This window comes from Vespa crabro, chromosome 7 (genome assembly GCF_910589235.1).
Source record: "Vespa crabro chromosome 7, iyVesCrab1.2, whole genome shotgun sequence".
Taxonomy (NCBI): Eukaryota; Metazoa; Arthropoda; class Insecta; order Hymenoptera; family Vespidae; genus Vespa; species Vespa crabro.
Genome location: NC_060961.1, coordinates 8,705,089 through 8,728,555, shown reverse-complemented (window position 1 = coordinate 8,728,555; position 23,467 = coordinate 8,705,089). Strand labels below are relative to the sequence as shown.

Below are 23,467 nucleotides of genomic sequence, written 5' to 3'. Positions count from 1 at the left end.
GTGCTACTTGAGTACTGAGTACAAGGAGAAATGAAAACCTTAAAGCTTAAGTAAGTATCTCGTGATTAGAAGTAACTAATTCCAAGACTCGACGGCCTTTGCGAGTACTTTCACGTACGTACGATATATAAATATTTTTAATATTTCATTTACATCGTTTCGAAAGTTTGTAACGATTTGTGAAATTCTATTTTTTTTCTCTTATCAAAATTTACGAATCTTATTTATTAATATAAAGTTATTTATCGTAACAAATTTATTAAATAACTGATTGGATACAGATCGATCATGAAATTGTTTATTAAGTAAAACAAAAAAATAAAGAAATAAAAAGGAAAAACCATGGAACGACACGAAACGAATATCTTATTTGTCGTTTTAAATATTTCTTCATTCTTCAATTTCAGATAATATTGTGAATATTGTGAATACATGATTCGAATACTCTATCTAGCGACACTAGGATTATTATATTGCGGTAATCATATCAGAAAAGTCGGAGAAGTACAAAAAGAAAGCAACTAGTGACATGAAGGGAACGAGTTAATCAAGCTATTTTGTGTGTGTGTATGTGCGCACGTACGTGTATATTTCAGTGGTGAAAAAGAGAAAGAAATAGATGTACAAGAAGGGGACACTGGAAGGTGAAGGAAAAGAGTTGTAAGAGTACAACGGCAAAGAAGAAGAAGAAGAAGAAGAAGAAAAAGAAGAAAAAGAAGAAGAAGAAGAGAAGAAAGAAGAAGAAGAAGAAGAAGAGGAGGAGAAGGAAAAAGAAGAAGAAGAAGAAGAGGAGAAGAAGAAGAAGAAGAAGAAGAAGAAAAAGAAGAAGAAGAAGAAGAAAAAGAAGAAGAAGAAGAAGAAGAAAAAGAAGAAGAAGGGAACGGTTTGGAACGGAGAAGTTCAGTTAGTCGGTTCTGTTTCCTCTCTCTTCGTAGTGGCAGGTCAGTGTTGCCGTGCTCGTGGCCAAGAACGGCCGTGTTTTCTGAACTCGCTCGTTATCTGTCTATCTATATATTTCTCTTTATCTCTATTTCTATTTCTATCTCTATCTCTATCTCTATCTCTATCTCTATCTCTTTCTTTCTCGATCTCTCTCTTTTTCTCTTTCTATCTGTTTCTCCCTCTCTCTATCTCTTTCTCTCTCTATCTATTTTTTATTTTATTTCGTTGTTTCAATAGAAAATACAAAAAGTGTGTCATGTAACAGCTCTTTGAACCGATACAAAGCTAATAACGATCGTGGAGATATGACTATTGGAAATTCAAAATCGGCGCTCAGCGCAAACATCGGAAATACACATTCACAAGGAGGAACATGAAGACGTGAGAGGACACGAGGTAGGTTTATGCGAGCGCGCACTTAGATTCACTCATTTTATTGGACAGTAAAAGTATCTCGAAAAATGAAAAAATGATCCGTGTATCTTTTTTTATTTCTTGTGAACAATTTGTTGTTTTTCTTTCTTTCTTTCTCTCTCGATTTTTTTTTATAGATTATGTCTTACATAAGGAAAATCTTTTTTTAATATCAACTTATTATTACTATTATTAATATGGAAGAAAGTGATTTATCGTCTATCTATCGAACATCTTAGACTCTTTGATCGAGAGATTGACGGTAGATGGAGAGGTAGAATGTCGGATCTGAAAGGGAATTCCGTGCTTTACGGTCGGCGCGATCCGCATCTCGCGGTTAACTTCTAAAGGATAACGTGTCAATCAATCTCTCGTAGTTCGTTTTCGTATTGTTTCTTTTTCATTTGTTGTTGTTGTTATCTTTTTTTGGCGACAAGTTTCATTCCTACAAAGATGATTATACGTTGATGATAAACGATTAAGATCTGTTTAATTTCATTCGATGAATTACAATTATTATATATATATATATTTTTTTTTTCTCTGTGATTATTTCTCTGCGTTATTATATTTTAGAACAGTTTATTGACAATTGATAAATAATACATAGATGCATTTATCTTAGAAATTTTCAAAGAGATGAGAAAAAAAATGTCGATGAGAAAAAAATCGTCGATAATTACGAGCGCTTTAAGTTTTAATACTTCTTCGATAATCTTCTTTTCAATATTCTCATCTATATATATTATTTCTACTATTATTAAATGAAGAGAAGCATGATGTTGATGAAACATCACGATGCATGCTGAAAATGAGGTTTATGATTTGCGCTAGTACACGTGCGGTTCAATAATAGATACGAGGGACCCATCAATATGGACAATCAATATGTTTCTCTTCTTTTCTCTCTCTCTTTCATTCCCCTCCTTCTCCTTTTTTCTCTCTCTTTCTCTTTCTCTCTCTGTCTCTCTCCCTCTTTCTTTCAAATTTATTTGATCTACGAAGTAACGAGATTTTGAAATGAAATGATTCGAGTACGAGGCTTGTTTGTTTTTGAAAAGCTCGTGTATATCTCGTTAATCCGGTGACACACGAATAATAATAATAAGAAGAAGAAGAACAAGAAAAAAAAGAAAAAGAAAAAGAGAAGCTTCATCGACTTCCTTCGAACTCGAACTCTGTGTAAATATGTTAATGAGAATAGAATAGGAAGCTGTCCGAAGGCTGTCGATTCTCTCTCGACAAAAGCGGAAACAGGTTCTCGAAAGGTTTACTAACGCGTTCCGGACTCCAAACTATCTTTTTCTTCTTTCTCTTTCTCTTTTTCCTTTTCTTTTTCTTCCTTTCTTTCTCTTTTTTTTTCTTAACATATATCTACCTGCATTTGAGAAAACACTTGGGATAGTTTTATTCACGAGAGCAGGAATATCTTTTCTCATCGTAGGTACTCTTGACGTTTTTAGTCGAACTAGGCACGTGTGAGGAGTTCAAAGAATTTAACGACATCGCTTGCATATTTAGTTTTTTCTAGGTATCCTCTCTCCCTCTATCTCCTAATGTATGTATGCATGTATATATGTATATATAGAATATATTCGTGTTACAAATTGTTCAGCGATCTTAAATATTCCAATAAAGTTTTTATTGACTTTTTTCTTGTTCGATAATATCAAGATAAAATCGGTACCGTATTCATTTTACGGATATGAATAAAAGGATGTATTTTTATCTAATTCATTTTACAAAACGTGATTTCGTTGTAATAGCTGTTGGTTTTATATGGTAAAATGTTATGAGAAAAAGAAAGAGAAAGAGAGGGAGAGGAGGGGGAGGCAAAGAGAGAAAGAGAGGGAGAAAAAGAGTGAAAAAAAATTAAATATTAATCGTACAAAACTATTTTATTTCAATGAATGAAACTTTTATCTGTCTCTCTATCTCTCTTTCTTTTTCTCTTTCTCTCTTTCTCTCTCTCTCTCTCTCTCTCTCTCTCCCTTTCTCTCTCACACACACACATTTTACACGGTTACAAATTTTTCTAGAAACGTGAGTTTTATAAAGAATTTGTTTAAATATCGTTAGATAAAACAATTCAAGTACGATTTAAAGTCGTACCTCGACGTCATCTTTTCTTCTTCGGACTGCTTCCAGTTGTTCTTGGACGATCAGTAACTCGCGGTGCAACGCGCGGTGGTTGGACTTTTTCCTCGAAGAATTTCTCTGAAATTCCCGAGGCGGGAAGAGCGTACACCTTGCACCATAAAGTCGATCTTCCTTCTCTTCTTCTTTCTCCTCCTTCTCCTCCTCTTTCTTTTCTTCTTCCTCCTCCTATTTCTCTTTCTCTTTCTCTTTCTCTTCCTTCTCTTCTTCCTCTTCTTCTTCTTTTTATTACTTCTTCGTCTCCTTCTTCTTCTTTCTACGGTCGTTGTGCGTACTGCAGAGTCGTGGCAGTTTGCAGCAAGCATGAACGTAGTAGGGCACGCCGCGTAAGACAGATGTTGGGTTGGTCAAAGAAATAAAAGAGTGAGAGAGAAAGGGAGAGGTCGACGACGACAAACTGGTAGTAGTTCGTAAGCAATGTGACCGACCGAACGAACGGGGCCCCGCTCCATTACATCGCTCATCTCACGGATATGTCTCCCTCTTACCATCTCTTTTTTCTCTTTCTCTCTTTCTCTCTCTTTTTCTTTTTTTATTTTTCTTTGTATTGTCTAAAAACTCAAAAGATTTTTCTCTTTCTTTCTCATTTTTTTCCCATAACGTTTTATCATATAAAATCAAGAGCCATTATTTCTTATGAAAATTTCCAAATTATCTTTCACTTATCGTATAGTAATTTTGTTATTTATGAAAAAAAAAAACAACAAAAAACAAATGATATCACTGTCGTTAATGCTTTAATTTATGTTCAGAAATATTGATTAGATAAAAAGCCGATAATATTTGTCTATAATTCGACAATATATTCTCCTTAGAATATATAATATAGAATAGAATATATTCTCTTATAAATAGATATCTAAGTACGTATATATATATATACATATATTTTCAATTTGATTTACATCTTTCTATCTCTATTTCTGGATAAATAGATTTAATATCGTTGAAGAACGGTTCATCGTTCGATACGATGCGGTATATTGAACGGTACATGGCGTCTAAAGCACCTCGATGTGCAGTATACCCGAGTCTTGATAAATTATCGTCGAAGCTTCCGCACTTCTGTAGTTAATATCGATCTAACAATGGGGTTCGTGTCTAGGGTGATACAAGAACAGGTTCACACACTTCAGATTTCTTTTATAATGATTTATAAGTTTGCGTACATTTTTATGATAGGATTTTAATTTCCATTCATATTTTATTATTAGGTCATACATCTCAATAATTTTATAATAATGATAATTTAGATCATACAAAATTTTACATTGGATAACGTTCAAAAGAGAAGCGTCTTATTCTTCTTTTTTTTTATTTTTTTTTTTTAGTACCCATTATCGATTCGAAACTCTTCTGAAATGTATTATACGTTTTTAATCGTATGATGATGATAACGGTCGAAGAGAAATAATAAAGTGTGTAATCTGCATATTTTCATCGTCGTCAGGTCGTTAATCAAATTATTTACCGTTGCGATTAATCGCATGAATGGACATCGCATGTATGTACATATGGTGTGGCGTTGGTAAGATACGATGAAGATATAATATTTTTTCTAGAATTTATTAAAGGGAAATATCAAAACGAAAGAAAGAAAGAGAGAGAGAGAGAGAGAGAGAGAGAGAGAGAGAGAGAGAGAGAGAGAGAAAGAGATTATTTCTTCTTCCTCATTATCGATGTAGTATGTACTTAACATACATCGATACTATGTACTATGTCAATCTTTTATTTCTTAATTATTAATTTATTTGAAAATATGTATTTATGTATTTTTTCTTACAAGTTAAAAATTATTGAAAAATAAATGTTGGTCTTCATAGATCTTTCAGATCTTTCATATCTTTCATAGAACTTTTGAGGCATAGCAATTGGTAAGGAAATCAAAGTGATCATGATTAATAAGCGTGGCATAGTTTATTGGTTGTGACTAAGGGTAATTCAACACCATAGCTATGACGTTATTTTTTCCTTTTCTTTTTCTTTTTGTATTACAGTAGTGTAATAGTGCAAACCGCATTCATATCTTAAAGTGCATAATCGCAGTACTTGTAATGGCATCATAGTATTACACCTTGCTGTTCGTAGTTACGATCGGCGTGTGTTAGATACGCTTCGATAACCGTGGAATTTGTTAAATTACGAAAGATCGACCACGAATACGAACGAATACGATAATGAGATGAATGAAACCAAACGGCGATGGCATGTGAAACTTTAAAAGAAATTTTCTTGTTGGTTTACGAGGGTCGTACGATCGATCGATTATCTCGATTATAGATCCTATGACATTCGGTTTTGTAACATAAATAATATATTTTATTGATCGGTAATATATTTTATTGTCTGTATATATATATATATATATATATATATATATATACAGACATATATATATATATATACACAGACATACCGATATCTTATTTTTTTTATGCTTTATTTTATTTAGAATAATTTTTAGAGATTGATATAGAGAATAATTTTGAGTATATAACATTAATTTTGTTTTTCTTTTTAATTTTTTCATATAAAAATAATATAAATTCAATATAATGTAAAAAAATTTGAGGTAAAAAAAATATTTCAAATGAAAAGATACTTGAATATGTACGGGATCGATTAATAAGGTGTATAGATATACTTTACTTTAGGATAAAGGATTTTAATCCTAGATTATGGTACGACAAGTTTTATTTTGCAATATACATATAGAAAAGATCGAAGTGGTTGACGGTTCCAGGAAAGGAAGGGTGGCGCAAGCGCGCAACAGATCCTTCCTTCTTACGCTACGAAATAAAAAGCTTATGGCTAGTTGATCCTAGCTCCTTCAGTACGAACGTGCTATTTATACCAAACGCGAAGTTTCAATATTTCCCGCCAAATTTTTTGGGATACAACACATGTAAAACAAAAAAATTTTTGGAAAACTCAAGAAACCATCCAGATTCGTTCATAATATTTTTATTTTTAAAAAAATGATAGTGGTCAAAGAATTTGACAGTATATTACGAATAACAAGAAACGATTATTGACATTTCTATTTCTTTTTTTTTTTATGTCGCGTATCCTTTTAATAATTAATTCCCAATAACGAGAATATTGTAATTGGTAACGCGCAGTTAGTTTCGTGTAATTTTTCTATTTTCTTTTTTTCCCTGGCTTACAATTCAATTGATAATCATCAATTGGTAACATTTGTTAAGTTATCAGGCAAAGATTTTAATACAAATAATACAAACAATAAAGCATTTGTCATTTGTATACGATATAGTAATACATAAATATGTGTATTCATTGTTTAGATTAAATCTATTACCGATGTATACTTACCAACAAAGAAACTCGAAGACATTGTCACATTGTCTATAGAGCTTTACTATAATATTAGAATCAATCGATTTAATAAAGCTAAAAGCTTATCGATCGATTTAGATATCTCTCAAGGCGATTAGAATCTTTCGCGATAAACTTTCCTGTTACTTTCGTATACGTAATCGAACGCTTTCTATTCGTTTTGACGTTTACAAAGCGTCACTATATATATATATATATATGCATGTATGTATATGTAGATTTTTTCGTATAGGAAAAATTAAAAAAAAAGAAAAAGAAAGGGTGTTGAAAATGAACGATCAATATTGAAGGTGTAACCTGTTTCTTAATTTTGTCGATCGATAAATCTCATAATGATTATGGCGAGAAATACAAGGAGAGAGTGACCAGCTGAAACGGGAAAAGTTTTGCTTATATGGAAAGAAAAAAAAAAGAATGCAACTACTTTCCACCTTCATGGCGAGGCATCTGAAGCGAGGAGCATCCCTGAAAAAAGGTAGTACAACATTGTTGAACGAGCACCGTTCTTATAAGATAAAAGTGACTCTACCGTAATTATCGTCGTTCCGTGTATGAGTATATGTATATGCTTACCTTTCTCTATGCTTGGGGATTTAATTGTGAGAGAAAAAGTGAGATGACCTCATTATCCTTTTAGTGTTGATACTTAACATAATATAATATAGTATTAGCAACGTGTAATAGTCTGCTAAAGAACGAACTTGGACAATTCACGATTTAATATCACATTTGATCGATATATATATATATATATATATATATATATATATATATACACATATATATTCATATATATGACGCACACATATACATAGATATAGGATATATAATCTATAGTATAGTGCTATTTACTATGAGTATAGGTTTACTCGATATCATTTATCATCACGCGATGTTATAGAATACGTTGAACGACTTGTATATCATGTAACGATTGTTCGCAATGTAATTTTGATGGAAATATGTTTCCATATAAATAAGAATTTTCATCGTTACTCTTGGTAGATGTTTCAAGAAACGAAGTGAGAGAAATAGAGAGAGAGAGAGAGAGAGAGAGAGAGAGAGAGAGAGAGAGAGAGAGAGAGAGAGAGAGAGAGAGAGAGAGAGAGAGAGAAAAGTACCGCAATATCGTAAGCCATGATTCTTAAACCACCTAATAACGCACGAGTCGTTACGAGTCACATATGTATGCATGTATGTACATATCATAAAAGTATACATAATCCAGCAGAATCGGCTCGTACGTAGCGGTATTTTTTATTAAATTATGACCGCCAACAATCTCGATAATGTTTTACACTAAATTTTTCTTTCCATTTCTTTTGTTCTTTGTTTCTTTTTCTTTTTTATTTTTTTTGTTCGCAATTTTCAACAAACAAAAGATCGTTATATCGTTTTAAATCATGAAAGGCGAAAAGGTTACGATATAAATTTCTGTCTAAGGCGTCTTCATAATGTCAAGGCCACGTCCTCGATTATCTTTCCTTGTTCCGTTTAGTGCATTACGCAGATAAATATCTTTTGGTATTTCATTTGACGTTGTCTATTAAATAACAATTAACGTTATAATTTCAATAAACGAGTTTTTTCTTTTCTTTCTTTTTTCTTTTTCTAATCCAACACTCAATTAAATTATCGTTGATATTATTGGAAATGGCATTTGAGAAAAGAAAGAAAATAATAAAAGATATAGTTATCGTTTTGATAACTATTATCGATTATATATTGAGTATAAACTTTAGTGTAACGTTTCGATCATTATTACATCAAAAAGTTGATCGTTAGTGAATATATCAAGCAAAAAAGTATCTATCTCCCTAGCGAAATCACCAAGTTCGGCCATGGGAATTTAGTTGGTTGTCTTAACAAACGAACAAACGTTTCATGACATTCCAAAGAACGAGGGTGAATTCATTACGTCCGCGGTTGCATCGTTAATGATTTAAAAATATACAAAACTATGTTCATAGTGAAATAACAATCATAAAATATATTAGCACTTGTAATTGTTTTTTTTATCATTAGAATCGTGAAATTGTAAATAATTATTTTAAATAAGAGGAAGTTAGTACAATTAATTTCACGATGTTCGCAAAATTATTGAATGAACTTTATTAACATCTTATGTTATTGTTTTCAGGGAAGCGCGAAATCATTGGAGGCGGAAGTCCTGTCAAAACTTCGTCAGCTTCCGCAGAGGCTTCGAACAAATCCCTGAACGGTGTTTCTGCATGCGGTACTGTAGGGGGAACCGCCAATATGCCGCTAAACGATCTTGCTCCCGACGAAGAGTTTGCATTGGCAATCGCACAGAAAACTCAGGTAAATAATAAACAAATATCATTGGTTAAATTTTTATTAAAAAAAATTGTATTATAATTGGATGCATTTAAGCTTAGTAAAATAAATAATTAAAGTAAAATAATAAAATAAATTATTCAATAAAAATATTCATATATATATATATATATGTATATGCTAATATATATATATATATATGAGCCGCTCACTTGCCGAATCGATTAATTCCATAAAACAAAAAGTGTAGAAATATAATGAAAAAATATAAATTGCTTTTTAAAATTCTCTTTAAAATATAAATTTAAATAAACATTATAGAATGTATAAAGATCTTGCTGCTGTTGCATTTGAATTGCATTATTGCAATGATTTACGCTAGAGTACGTAGTTAATAAGATTGGATTTTGAAATAAATTATATTTTTTTTCGATGGCAAAAAAATGTTGTTATTTAATGGTATTAAATAACGGAGATTAGAGAAATTTATTATGAATATAAAAAGTGAGGGACTTCATCGAGTGCTTTGACATTTTAATTTAAAAAAAATTCAGAAAGTATAGTCAATCGATTAGGCTTGTGAATGACTGTTCATACGTACGCATAATGCACGACATTTATCAAATACGATTGTTCTAATTCCTATTATATAGATATAATATATATATTTAATTATCTTTATCGAATAAAAACGAATGGGACTTGAGATACGTATTCCATAGATATCTATGGAATTCCGAGTAATAAGGAAACGCTCGTTAAGAATTTAGCACCAAACAATATCGTATTACGATATTAAAACTGCAATAGATTAGTAATGCGATATATAGTCACTGGATTATTTATTAATACAATGCGTCTTTTTACTGGCTCGTGCCTTTATCATGGTTTTTCGACCGTAAATTATTGCATCGTTCAGCAGTAATTTAATCGGACTGTATAAAGCTCGTAAAACTCGTTACAATTTTTTCTCTTTTATTTTTTTGTTTTCATGTTTATTTTTTGCCTTTTTTCTTTTTTTATAAATTACAATCAAATTAACTAATCAATAGATTTTATTTGTTATTCATTCACCCCCTTATACGAAACGAAGTGTTAGAGATAGATTCGTGAATAATCATAGATATTAAAACATTATAACGTGAGCGTTAGGTTGCACGTTCATCGTGCCTTAATAATGAATGCAGCTCGAAATGGATGCCACGTCGGAAAGTTGCATTTAAGGGTCGTTAAAAAAGAAAGAGAAAGAGAGAGAAAGAAAGAAAGAGAGAGAGAGAGAGAGAGAAAGAGGGAGAGGGAGAATTATTCTTTCACGTGTGGGAAGTACTGAAGACAATGCTTTTCGATACAAAGAGAGAGAGACTACCCGTGAGAGTTTCAGCTAATTTTTATCGTTAACTTCTTACCTCCTTCCTTATCCGTTGATTTAGCAAAAATCGGTTGTTACTCTTATATATCTTTAATATTTTTCCTTTAACTTGTCCTTTCTTTTATACCTTAACACCGTTTTTTCCCTACGTCATCTTTCATCTTTTCTTTTTTCTCTTTTTTCTGTAATTTTTTTTTGTTCTTTCATACGATAAAATTTATAAGACATTTTTGATACCTTATATATTGCTTTTCGCTATTATCGATCATGTGCGGAGATAATGTATGTATAAATAAGACATATTAACGAAATAATGGAAGAAGAAATACTTAATATCATTTAGTTGGACAACTTTCATGACCGATACGTCAATTTTTCCATGAAAGAACACTATTTTGCAATGATAATATTGGAATTCGTTTGCGGAAAGATTCGCAAACAAGATATTTATTCTGAGTACGAAGAGTACGAAGCGAGACTAGTTTAAAAATAGATATGTGCGCCAGTACAAGTAAGACCATTGGGCAGCGTAGGTGTGTGTGCTTTTGTGAATATTTCTGATAGAAATCGACGATAGAGTTCTTATATTGGAATAAAAGAAAAACATACAGACGTATACACGAATTTGAAAATAAAAAAGAAAAATATATAAGTCCGAAGTTCGATGATGATAGTGCAACCAATCAAAGTTTCGTAGAATGCTGGTATCTTGCCACGGTATTTCTTTGTTTGTTATTTCTTTTTTACAAATATTTTCGAAAAAAAAGAAATGAAGAAGAAAAAAAAGAACGAACAAATCACTTTCGTTATTGGATTTCTTTCGAATTGTTCATACAATTTGTGTGTCGCGTGTTAGAAAGTAACGTAAGCGAGTGTGTTATTAGTGTTATTAAAATAAAGTATCACACAAAGAAGACGTGGTCTATTTTTACAATTTCACGAGTTCTCTTAACATTGCTCGACTTTCTAATTAATGATACGTTGCATTCTTGACAGGACAGTTTGAATTACTATTGCGTAAAGTCGAACAAACGTGATGGGTACAACGATGATCGTGTGTACGAACTTTTATTTTTATTTCTCCCTCCCTCTCTTTCTTTCTCTCTTTTTTTCTCTTCTCTTCCTTCCCCTGTTCTGAGAAAACATGCGTATTGTTCTAAGACGTAAATAATGTTAGAAAAACCAAATTTGCAAAACGTTAATTATCATTATTTTTTTTATATATCATCGAACTTTATTTTTTATAAAAATATCTGTCAAATAAAATTTGCATCTAGTGTGAGAAAGCACGAGGGAGAGAGAGAGAGAGAGAGAGAGAGAGAGAGAGAGAGAGAGAGAGAGAGAGAGAGAGAGAGAGAGAGAGAGAGAGAGAGAGAGAGAGAGAAAGAGACAGAAAGAGAGAGAGATAATTCTTTCGTTTCTTTTTTTCTTCTTTTAAGACTGTATATATTAGCTTCGAATATATCAAGGTCATCGGTGTTTCTTAAAAAAAAAAAAAGAATATCGGCTCGAGTCACTTATTCATCGAAGAAAGACGCTGAAAAAAGTGTTAGATTATGATCACGATCGATAAGATTTTTGTTTTTATTTTTTTTCTCTTTCTCTCTCTTTTTTTTTCCTTTTCCATCATTTTTCACATTTGAAATCGAATTTCAGTGAAGTAACGCGATATATTTAACCTGTAGATCTCGATATCGTCAAGGGCAGAGATCTGTAAGCGTAAAGAATAAGGTAAGGTGTTATGATCAAGAGATCTCACCTTGGTCAAGTGGCGTTTGAGAGAAAACCGATCTCGAGTCAAGAAGACAAGTTCTACTTGCGGAGTGTACTTTCTCTCTCTTTCTCTTTTTCTCTCTCTCTCTTTCTCTCTCTCTCTCTCTCTTACTCTTTTTCTTTCTCTCTCTCTCTTTCCTCTCCTCAGTTATTCACGATGCACGCATAATTGCAAACTTTCACGAAATTTCAACGCGACATTCGTCATTGTGCCTGTCATTTGGATTTATGCGACTCGCTTGCCTGTATAAGAGAGCCCGTCCTTTTTGTGTCACTTTGCGAGTTACGCGTCCTCATTTTTGAGAAATAATCTCGCTTCATCGTTTACTCTCGTCGAAACAAAAAACAAAAAAAGAAGAAAGAAAAAGAAAAAAAAAGAAAAGATAATATTCAATTTAATGCCACTACGCGTTTATACGATTATAATTCACTTACATTAAATTCATGGATACGTGCGTATGTACACGCATACATATATACATAGGTACGTATTGAAGTTAACGAAAGGATTTACGATTTTAATTGTCCGACACAAACAATATTGTTCTTCTTGATTAAGCATACTATCATGATCTTTTTAACGATTCTTGTTTTTTATTATCATTATCATGATCTTCGTAACGGTTACGTTACGAAGGTGTACGATCTCTTTATTTCTCTCTTTTTTTCTGTCTCTCTCTCTCTTTTTTCATTTTTTTTACTTATTTCTTTCACTTTTTTTTTTTTTTTTCTTAAAATAGTAAGACTCGACTTTCAATAATTTGTCCTGATCACTGATAAATAGAGACTAACTTAGTCCGACAGTGCTCTAAGGTTAATGACGTTCTTTCTATGATATCATAGAATCCTTTTCGTGAGATAGCACGCAACGTTGCGTGTGACATGAATAAAAACGTGTCCTATATACTATGAAATAGAAAAAAAAAGAATTTTATATAGATGGTTATCAACGGTGTTTTGTATTTTTGATTTTTAACTATCTGTTATATTTTATTATACACGAATTTTTTTAATTGGATCCGGCGTCTTTTATCAATCAAGATTAAGCTACACAAAGTGTTTCATTCAACTGGACCACGAACGAATATATATATTCGTTATTTTCTATATCGTTTGAAAAAAATCTTAAAAAATATTTTCTAATTGGAACAAATCGCAAACTTGTATTTTTTATATTTACTTTTCAAATCTCATTTTATTCGATCACTATAAAATCACTGGTTACTTCGTACATACGAAGTTTTAAATATTTTCTTTTTTTTTTCATATAATAAATTTAAATTATACTCAACGTATGTGGTATGATAACAAAATATTATTAGAAAAAAATTTTTAAGATATATAATTTCAATGCTATGTAATTTTATTTTTAGTTAAAAACTCGTAATGAATTGACTCATAGAGGGGTAAAAAAAGTCGAGTTGTACCTTGAACCAAATGAAACACACTTCGTGCACGTAACAAATCCGTTTGTTTCTTCAAGCTTCATCAAGTGATTTTTAATTAATTTTAATTTTTTTCATTCTTTCTTTCTTTTTTTTCTCTTTCTCTTTTCTTTTTCAGAGAGATGCGGAAGCGATACGCGGTGCCCTGTATGTCGGCTTGGCTCTTACGATCGCCTGGATAATCGGCGCAGCTGGTCTGTCGTTAGCCTGGTTGGTCCTAATTCTGGCATTGGTTGGTACGATCATGAAGGCGAGAATATCGCGTCTACTTCAAATGGGTCTACAACACGAACTGTCGAGGTTAAGAAAAAGACGTGCCTTGTACAAAGACGAAACTGCCGAATGGCTTAGTTTGTTGATCAACAGATGGTAAATATCGATCGGTTGAATACATTAGAAAATGTCATTTCAATTTTCCACAATTGATATTACGTTCGTTTCTTTTTCTACCACAATTCAATGAACCGATATGACATTATTTCATATTGAAATGAATGTGTTTTCCGTTAACAGTGTGATCGTGATAGTGAGTTACGCTGTGTAATCGATATAACATATAGCTTGAGTATGCGTATTAGAGGATGGAGTCACATGACTTGTATCACAGTGTTTCTTGATGTTGATATCAATCAAGGCATCGAAAAGAAGAAAAAAAGAGAAAAAAAGAAAAATCGATCTAACAAAATTATCCTTCAAAATAGATAATCATTTCTTTTACAATTAAACGCTTTTAATGTTGTTTGTAAGGAAAAAGCAAAAAAACAAAAAAAAAAGAAAAAAAGAAAAAGAAAAACGCACATACATAGATATTTGCAAGGAGTTATGTAAGAAGGTGATTTCACTCCGTATAGAAAATTCACTGTTTTAGTAGTCTCTACTACTACGATTATGTTTTCCTACGACCGTATAAATCGTAATAGGAGTTCCCTACACGCGGTTAAAATAATTGCATATCATGATAATTGCAGACGATCCTGAACATCACAGATATAATATAGCTATACCGTGTGCTCCACCGGGTCCGCACTAACATAATCGCCATATATATATATATATATATATATATATATATATATATATATGTAGTCGGAGAATAGGTGAACGAACCTCTCGTTCGAGAATGAGTACTGTATAGGCATTTGTAAACATTCCACATTCCTCGCGCGTACACCCATTGCCTTTCACGTTTCTCCCACACATCGACGAGAAGAGAATCGGTGACCGCGACAGAGCTGGAGAGCAGTTGACAAAACGAAATGAAACTGCTCCTTGATGCTTGAAACTTATGGGACCGTTGAAAAATGATAAAGGTATATCTATTGCTTATGGAGGATAATACTAATCGATTTAAACGATTTGAATCAACACGAGAGAATACATACATATATATATATATATATATATATATATATATATATATATATATATATGTATGTATAACATATATATAACATATATATATATATATGTATGTATCTTATGTATAAATAAATAAATAATATATGGCACAAATATACATATATACGTGTTTACAATAAGTACACTTTTGTTACGTACGGTTGAACACTCGATAAATTAAATAGAAATTTATAGAAGATTAGAAATCGTTAGAAATCCTGTACTACATAATCATGCTCTATGATATTATTACACCTTTTATCTCGATGACTATTTATGGGAGGGGAGGGTAGATAAAATGAAAAATGTAACGTAATATAAGGATGATAAAGATCGTTGGGAATATTATTTAGATTTTAATTTCGATTTTGATTTTGATTGATTTAATTAGGTTCGTTGTATATACATACATACATACATACATACATATATACATACATACATATATACGTATATTGTTGAAAATGTACATACTTAATACACGGTTGATAGCAAGCAAGATTTTCTCGTTTCTTGGAGTGTCGAAGCAGCTAGAGCAGACCGCGAGGGAATGGGACTGGAAAGAGTACTACTTATTTGGATAGTTGATAGGCCTGTTCGTACATTCCTGGACACCCGTCCCTCGGTTCTCTTCTACTTGAGAAACATATACACACGAGAGAAAGTAGTAAATCGAAAGAGTACACACAAATGCAAGAAGAACGAATTTCCTGGCCGAGTCACGTCCAACAATGATGTATACAAGCTTGAATGGTTCGATCACGTGGCAGCATACAAAATGCATTTTCGTGGTTGGCCCTGCTTCTTAAGTTTTTGGTTTTTCTTATTCAAGTATCTTTTTAAAAAATTTATAAGATCATCATTTTTCGATCATTTAGATATATCACTGTTTTAATTTTCATCCTGAAAAGAAATAGGTTTCTTTGTATTCAGTTTGCAAGAACATTATGTACGTATACTATGATAATTTTATTGAATGTGACATTGTTTGCACAGTTTGTTGTTAACAGGAACGTTAATAAGACGAATTCATTATCGTAGAATAGTAAAGTGACCATGATTAGGGCAACGTACAACGTACTCTTACATCGGGTTTCCTCCTTCAAAATTTAATCCTTTCAAAATCTTTTATTAGATACTTTATATATTTTATCTTGGATAATCGTATCAAAAAATTTCATCAACATAATCTCATTTTTCCCCAACCCTATTTTTCGTTTCCATGCCTTCACGAACTGAAATAACCAAAGCCTTCCCTTCTCATTTTGATTTAATAATAGAATGCCGTTGATGCATTATAAATAATATTACGTAGCTACTTAATCGCGAAAGCCATCATGCTGAATTCTAATCGAAATATATATATATAGTTCGTTGAGGAAACACTTAAGAAATGAAATTGCGATGTTTTATGAATTAAATAAGTCAGAGTGTTGTAAAATTATTACGACTAGGTATGTATTGTCGTTAATCTCGTAATTGAAATTTTTATGCGGCACATTTTACGCCAGTTAATTGGAACCAGAATGTTTCAATAATTAAACATGTTTTCTTGTTCTATTTCAAGGTGGAGATTTAGCGCGGCAAGTATATTTTCATTAGCTAAAGAACATTTAGAGCCTTTGTTGAACGAAGCCAAACCTGGAATATTGGGTAAGTTGAGTTAAGTTTTTTTTTATTACCTTTTTTTATTTTTCTTTTTGCCTGTTTCTTTAAGAGAATATTTTTTCCATGAGGATTCGAACAGAGAATTACTTTTTTTTTTATCGAGTCGTTGATTATATTGTTTAAGGACCGTTAGAGTTACGGGAACTTACTCTTGGGGAGCAAACACCATATGTAACACGCGTGAGGACTCTGGAATATAGTTGCGAAGATGAAACGTTGGACGGTCATTCAAGAGAGAAAAAACTATCAATCAAGGCCGATGTACGATTGGACTGCGAGCAATTTCGCATGCTCATAGTATCCGGGAGTCTCTTTGGGTAAGGGTAAATTTACGATTACATACGTAAATCCCAATATAATTAATATTCTGAATGATTTGATTGGTGTAAATTTTCATTCTGATTTACGATACGATACGATTATAAAGTGATCATTTTTCTCCTTCTTTATATATATATATATACACATATATATCTTCTTATGCATGTTATGTGTATGTGTGGGTATATGTAATTTTTTTTTAAAGCGTTGGCATGGATGTCGATATAGCCGTGGAAAAGCTGACCCTCTCCGGAACGATTCTCATCACTCTGACCCTGAATTCTCTGGCACCGTTTCCACATGCGACTAGGCTTAGCGTGAGCTTCTTGGAGAAACCGGAAGTTTGGTTCAGCGTGAGAATCCTACGAACCGTGCAAATGATGGAAATACCTTTAATCAAGACCTGGATTCATGCTGTAGTTACCGATGCTTTGGCAAGTTGGCTCGTTGATCCGGGTCATCTCGAATTGAATTTAAGAGCTCAGGAAAGACCTGGCCCTGTATTGGATTCTTTGGCTAATTCAATACCGCAAGGTGTACTGACCGTTGTATTGAGTCAAGATGGTTCACCACGTATGTAAAATGCTAAATATGTTTTTTTATTAAATATATTTTTGAGAATCCGACACGTTCAACGTTCTTTTCATTATTTGACTTAGCTATCATAGGCGATGAAGTAAGATGGCTGGTAGTGACCATAGGGGATCAACGTCGTGTCACGTCACATCTGAATCCAACTTGGACGGAGGACGTTTCGTTTCTGGTCGGACCATTGGACAACGAAAGGATCACGATCAAATTGAAGACGAAGAGGCTCGTCAGTACTATCACTTTAGCCCAATTTGAATTGGCACTTGGCGTTTACAATTGGGAGAATTCTCAAATGTAAGTATACACGATGATTATCTAATAAAAATAATTAGATTAAATAATACATATTCATAATTATTAAAAATAATAATTATTGGCATTTTTAAACGTGACAGCATTGAAACCGCAATACAACAAAAAAAACCTTCTCGTAGCAGTTCAAACATTCCAAATATTAATGCTCGATTAGAATATACGCCCATTCCTAATTTGGAACCGGATTTGCCACGACCTGAATTAACCGAGGATATGTTACACAATGCAGGTGAATTTATAATCTATTTATATAATATTATAATCGATACATTTTGAAATTTATTGATATGAAGAAATTGATAAAAAAGAAAAAAGAAAAAGCAAAAGGAAAAAAAATACAAATACGTGTAAAACTGTCGTAGACCATGCTTAAAGTAATAGACGTACTACACTATCTGATATTTTCAGTGACACGAAAGTATATTTCTCGAGCACAGAAATCAGGTAAAAATAATGTGATGTTAAAATCGATCGTAATAAGTGTGGCTTTCGAGCATGGTCTTTTATACATTTCATTTTTTTCTTATTGACGCACGGCGCAAAAACTTATCACTCATTAGAAATAATTTGATAAAGAAAAAAAAGAAAGAAAGAAAGTGAGTGAGAGAGAGAGAGAGAGGGGAGAGAGAGAAAGAGAGAAAGAGAAAAAAAAGATATTAATAGTTCTTTTCTTTTTTTTTGTCAAATTTGACGATACCATAAATTCTTTGATATGATACATATTAAATATTTTTTAGGTGTCCTCGTGGTTTATATCCATTCTTCAGAAAATCTTAACTGTGATACTTCACAATGCAATCCTTACTGTATGTTGTTTAATAACCGAAAGAAGGTAATTGGTACACACACATACACACACACAATTAATTTTTTTATATTAAAAATAAAGCTGTCAGCAGATGATATATAGAAGAATTTACTTTGAAGGTGAAAACTACACACTACGTTCGTAATACTACCTCTCCGCGTTGGGAATGTAGAGCACAATTTCTCGTACAAGATTATACTCAAGTTTGTCTTAGCTTTGTTATATATTCTTGGAATATATCGAAGTCTTGTGATTCGGATATGCTTGGGCTTGCTATGATGTCATTAACCCAGGTAAATTTAGATTTATAATATACAACAAAATTACTTCAACAAAATTACAATGTCTATCATGTAGTTATTATCTATTATATTATATTATATATGTATGTATATATCAATGTTAATATTTTTTTAAGGAATCAACATGGGTACTTAGAAAAGAATTAACTCTGAATGGTACAAACAGTGTTTCCACTATGACGGTTTCCGTATTATTTTATCCCGTAAAGAGTGTACAACAAGTAGTTACCAGTCGTAGAAGCAGTATGGTTCCCGTTGCATCGGATGATGAACCGAAATTAAAGAGAAATAGTTTACCTTGGATGCAACAAGCTGTTAGTTCTTGAATGTTTATTGATACTATTATATTGATATATGATTACATTATAGAATACTAAATACATTTTTTTTTCATTAATATATTATTATTTCAAATTCAGATTCATATATTAATTATAGATTTATATATTAATATATATCAATACAATAATAAAATTGTATTAAATAATATATGAAAATCAGTTATGTATATATATATATATATATATATATATATATATATATATATATATATATATATATAATGATAAATTGAATGATTTTTCTTTTTATTTTGTTATGTTGTCTATTATGTTTTGTTGTGTTGTCCAAATACGATGTACGCATCCAACATTTGTTTCGAACATGATAATTTTTCGTTTTCAGTACTGCATATATTCTTTAGTACATACTTTCAATCAATCATTAACAATAATCTTGATTGATATATGAATATATTGGCACACAATGTTTTATTTATAACGTCTTCTATGTTTTCTTTAGAAATTATTATTAACTCACAAAGACATCGACCCTGCTTCTTCCGATATATCGAGTCTTCTATCCACTGGAAGTGGCTTAATGGAAGTGACATTATTACGCGCTAAGGATTTGGTTGCGAAAGATTTAAATGGCTTTAGCGATCCATTCTGTGAGCTTAAATTAAATAACGAAACAAAGTACAAAAGTAGTATAAAGAAGAAAACGTTGAATCCATGTTGGGATGAGAGCTCTATAATGGGTCTACCTCGGTCAGGAGAAAATTTAGATATTGTAATAATCATCATATTCATATTGATATATATATATTTTTATCATAATATCATAATTTATAATAATGATGAAATAAAAAAACTTTGATATTTTCTGTAGGTCCTATGGGATCATGATACTTTTGGTATGAAAGATTATTTGGGTAAAGTATCATTGACTCTCGACGATATAAGAAAACTTTCCAATAGTGATCAGTCTCATTGGTTCACGTTAAAGGGAACCAAAACGGGATCTGTTGAGCTAAAAATCAAAGTTCTCTCCGAGGAATATGAGGTAATTGATAATGTTAAAAACTTTATATATACCATGATATTTTTATTCGCCATTTTAACTTATCCATTTACTTCATTTTAGACTCAAAGCACATACGCAGCTAGTAATGCGAGCGAGGGTTCTTCTCGTTACAATATAGAAACCGAATCAATATCTAACATCATAAGAAGGCCATCAATGGAAAAATCTAAAATGAAGTTACATTTGGATCCTGTTATCCCACCACCACCACCTCCACGTACTGTTACTTTACTCAAACCCACGACGTCCAATCAGTCTGGTAATATGAACGTTTCTTTTAAAACAAATATTTGAAATGATGAATAAGCCTCCTATATAACCTTGACTTTCAGTCATTCAATATGTTTCAATCTATATAAATATTATGATGTTATGAATCAATGATATGGCAAGCTCTACAATACATGTATGTATGAGATTCAAGGTTATACATGATGTACCTACGGATTTACCTATATTATTAAATTCATTTATTATTATTATTATTTTTTTTTTAAATAGATAAAACCAATATAACAAGTAAAGAATCAAACGAAATGAACGGTAATCAAAATTCTTGGATGTCCAGAGTAGTGAATGAATCCATTACCGATGTAGTCGACATGGTAGAAGCTCCAAAAATAAGGGAAAGACGATCGTCTCATCATAGTTTAACACCCAGTCCTGAACAAAACTTTGGCAAGAAGCTACCACAGTACAATAGCTTCCGCGTTATGAAACAAAAGGTAAATTAGATATCCAACTCGATGTATCTAAATATATTGTTACATCTAATTATAGGTCAAGAGAGGATTGAAACTCCGCAGATTCCGTTCGGAAGTAAATATAGAAGATAATAAAAACGAAAGCAAGGGTATTACGTTGAGTTTAGAACCTAGGGGCGGTGGTGAAGCTGATGCTACGGAATTGTTACAAGGAGCTGGTTTAGCACATGCTGTTTCGCAACCTGATATGCTTGGTAGAATAAGACAGCCTAGTCCACGTTTACGAATAAGACCAAATGGTGAATCATATATATATATATATATATATATATATATATATATATATATGTATATATATATGCGTTATATTATAGCGATCATATTACATCAACAAAATCGAATGTAAACAGGAAGGAACGAAAACGTTTTTCTTATTATGCTCATTTAATGAGATGTTAAAATATGTTTTTTTAAGATATGTGAATGAAACGCAATACGATGAAACGTGTATTGGAATATAAATAATAACCAAAAAGAAGAGAAAAGAAAGAAAGAAAGAAAGAAAGAAAGAAAAAATATTTCGTTCGATCCTGTGTGCATATCTCTCTTGCCCCCATACCTAAGATATTATTTTCTTGTTATAGAATTGAAAATTGTTAATGGCACCAGAGAAAGATATTCGGGTGTGGAGGGCAAAGTTTTGCAAGCACAGGGACTTCACGTAGCTCACATTGCTCAGCTATATTGCCGAGTTAAATTTCAAACGTAAGTAACGATAGCTTATATCATATCATTCATGTTCGTAAGTAAATACCAAGTGCGATAAGGATATTGATATGAATGTGTGTGTTTTTTTCTCATCTCGTTTCCAGATGTAACAGTCCAGAGAAAATGTCATCCTCTGCTAATGCCGGCAAAACAATAGCGAAGTCACGACTATTACCGGCAATGCCAAATCCGCAATTCAGTATAGACTTTCATATAGAAAGTGACAGCGTTCCGAGGCAAGCTTTACTCATATTCGAAATTAGAGGTGCCAGTAAGGAATTACTGGCAAGTCGACGTATCACGTTGCACGAATTATTAGGTTTGTTACTTATTACACTTGATTATTGGTAAAATTCTTGAATCTACGTTATTTTTGAAACGTCTATTTATCATTTTATTTTTAGGCGTATCAGTTGCGAGCAACGAAGTGCATACCTGGTTGGCGTTGAACAATGGAGCTTCATTAGAAATTCAAATCGCTCATGGAAGAGAATTAAAAAACAAATCGTCGAAGAAATTATTTCGTTCATGGTCCGTACATCGGATAGGGAAAATATGAGGGTTGGCCAAAGTCAGAATTATCTGACAGTGTTTCCATTGAAATTCTTTTTCTTTCTTTTTTTCTAAATCTCTAATCAAAATCAATTGGGCATACGTATATTTCGAAAAAAGAAAAATCGATTTAATTCCATGACTAATCGCTAGGACAGAGTACCAATGCTTTTTTAATATTTCAACTCCCAGTTCTAACGTAACGAATCTCATTACGAATTATACTCAAGAGGATCATCTCAAATATTTGTTATTGTAATATCTCGTTTGTATTATAAAAAATATGCGCATAAATGTTTATACGTTAAGATAAGTTATAAAGAATATCTTATATATCGAAGCTCGAAGCTCATCTCTCTCTACATTTAAAATTTTAAACTAATTGTAATATATATATATATATATATATATGTATACTATATATATAATTGTTATATATATATATATACTATATATAATTGTAATATATATATATATATACTATATATATAATTGTTATATATATATATATACTATATATAATTGTAATATATATATATACTATATATATAATTGTAATATATATATATATATACACTATATATATAATTGTAATATATATAATTGTAATATATATATATATATATATATATATACTATATATATAATTGTAATATATATATATATTATATATATAATTGTAATATATATATATATATATATACTATATATATAATTGTAATATATATATATATATATATACTATATATATAATTGTAATATATATATATATATACTATATATATAATTGTAATATATATATATATATATATATATATATATATATATACATATACTAAAGAGAATGTAATTAATATACTAATAAGAACGATATCCGTACTTCCGAAATTTAATATAAATCATATTTTATAAATAAATCC

The 23,467-nt window shown here is 31.4% G+C and overlaps 1 protein-coding gene and 1 long non-coding RNA gene across 7 annotated transcripts; one reads left to right on the top strand and one right to left on the bottom strand.

Annotated features, from left to right (window-relative positions):
* Nucleotides 1–1,055: 1,055 nt before the first annotated feature.
* On the top strand, nt 1,056–22,925 carry LOC124425453 (tricalbin-1-like). Of its 6 annotated transcripts, none has more exons than XM_046965792.1 (20): nt 6,329–6,418; nt 7,103–7,345; nt 9,011–9,192; nt 13,874–14,124; nt 16,721–16,806; nt 16,946–17,138; nt 17,348–17,715; nt 17,802–18,027; nt 18,129–18,277; nt 18,786–18,880; nt 18,976–19,149; nt 19,275–19,472; nt 19,960–20,229; nt 20,329–20,502; nt 20,584–20,782; nt 21,025–21,248; nt 21,304–21,526; nt 21,872–21,992; nt 22,100–22,314; nt 22,400–22,925. In XM_046965792.1, exons 2-20 carry the CDS (start codon nt 7,285–7,287, stop codon nt 22,552–22,554), a joined length of 3,564 nt encoding a protein of 1,187 aa, XP_046821748.1. In that variant the 5' UTR covers nt 6,329–6,418; nt 7,103–7,284; the 3' UTR covers nt 22,555–22,925. The 6 variants fall into 6 exon arrangements, with proteins under 6 accessions (XP_046821750.1, XP_046821748.1, XP_046821747.1 ...); XM_046965791.1 differs by having other exon boundaries at nt 6,343–6,645; XM_046965794.1 differs by lacking the exons at nt 6,329–6,418; nt 7,103–7,345 and adding an exon at nt 1,056–1,338.
* Nucleotides 12,384–13,836, bottom strand: LOC124425454. Its single transcript, XR_006942509.1, has 2 exons — nt 13,738–13,836; nt 12,384–13,216 (listed from the first exon to the last, which is right to left on the bottom strand). It is a non-coding gene; the product is annotated as an uncharacterized LOC124425454 (long non-coding RNA).
* Nucleotides 22,926–23,467: the final 542 nt, after the last annotated feature.

Excerpts from the sequence above, each read along its gene's own strand:
- LOC124425453 (XM_046965792.1), top strand. The coding sequence starts at position 7,285 with ATGCAACTACTTTCCACCTTCATGGCGAGGCATCTGAAGCGAGGAGCA. Across the intron at positions 20,503-20,583 it reads TTCTCTCCGAGGAATATGAG|ACTCAAAGCACATACGCAGC; the intron begins GTAATTGATAAT and ends ACTTCATTTTAG. Across the intron at positions 22,315-22,399 it reads CACGTTGCACGAATTATTAG|GCGTATCAGTTGCGAGCAAC; the intron begins GTTTGTTACTTA and ends TTTTATTTTTAG.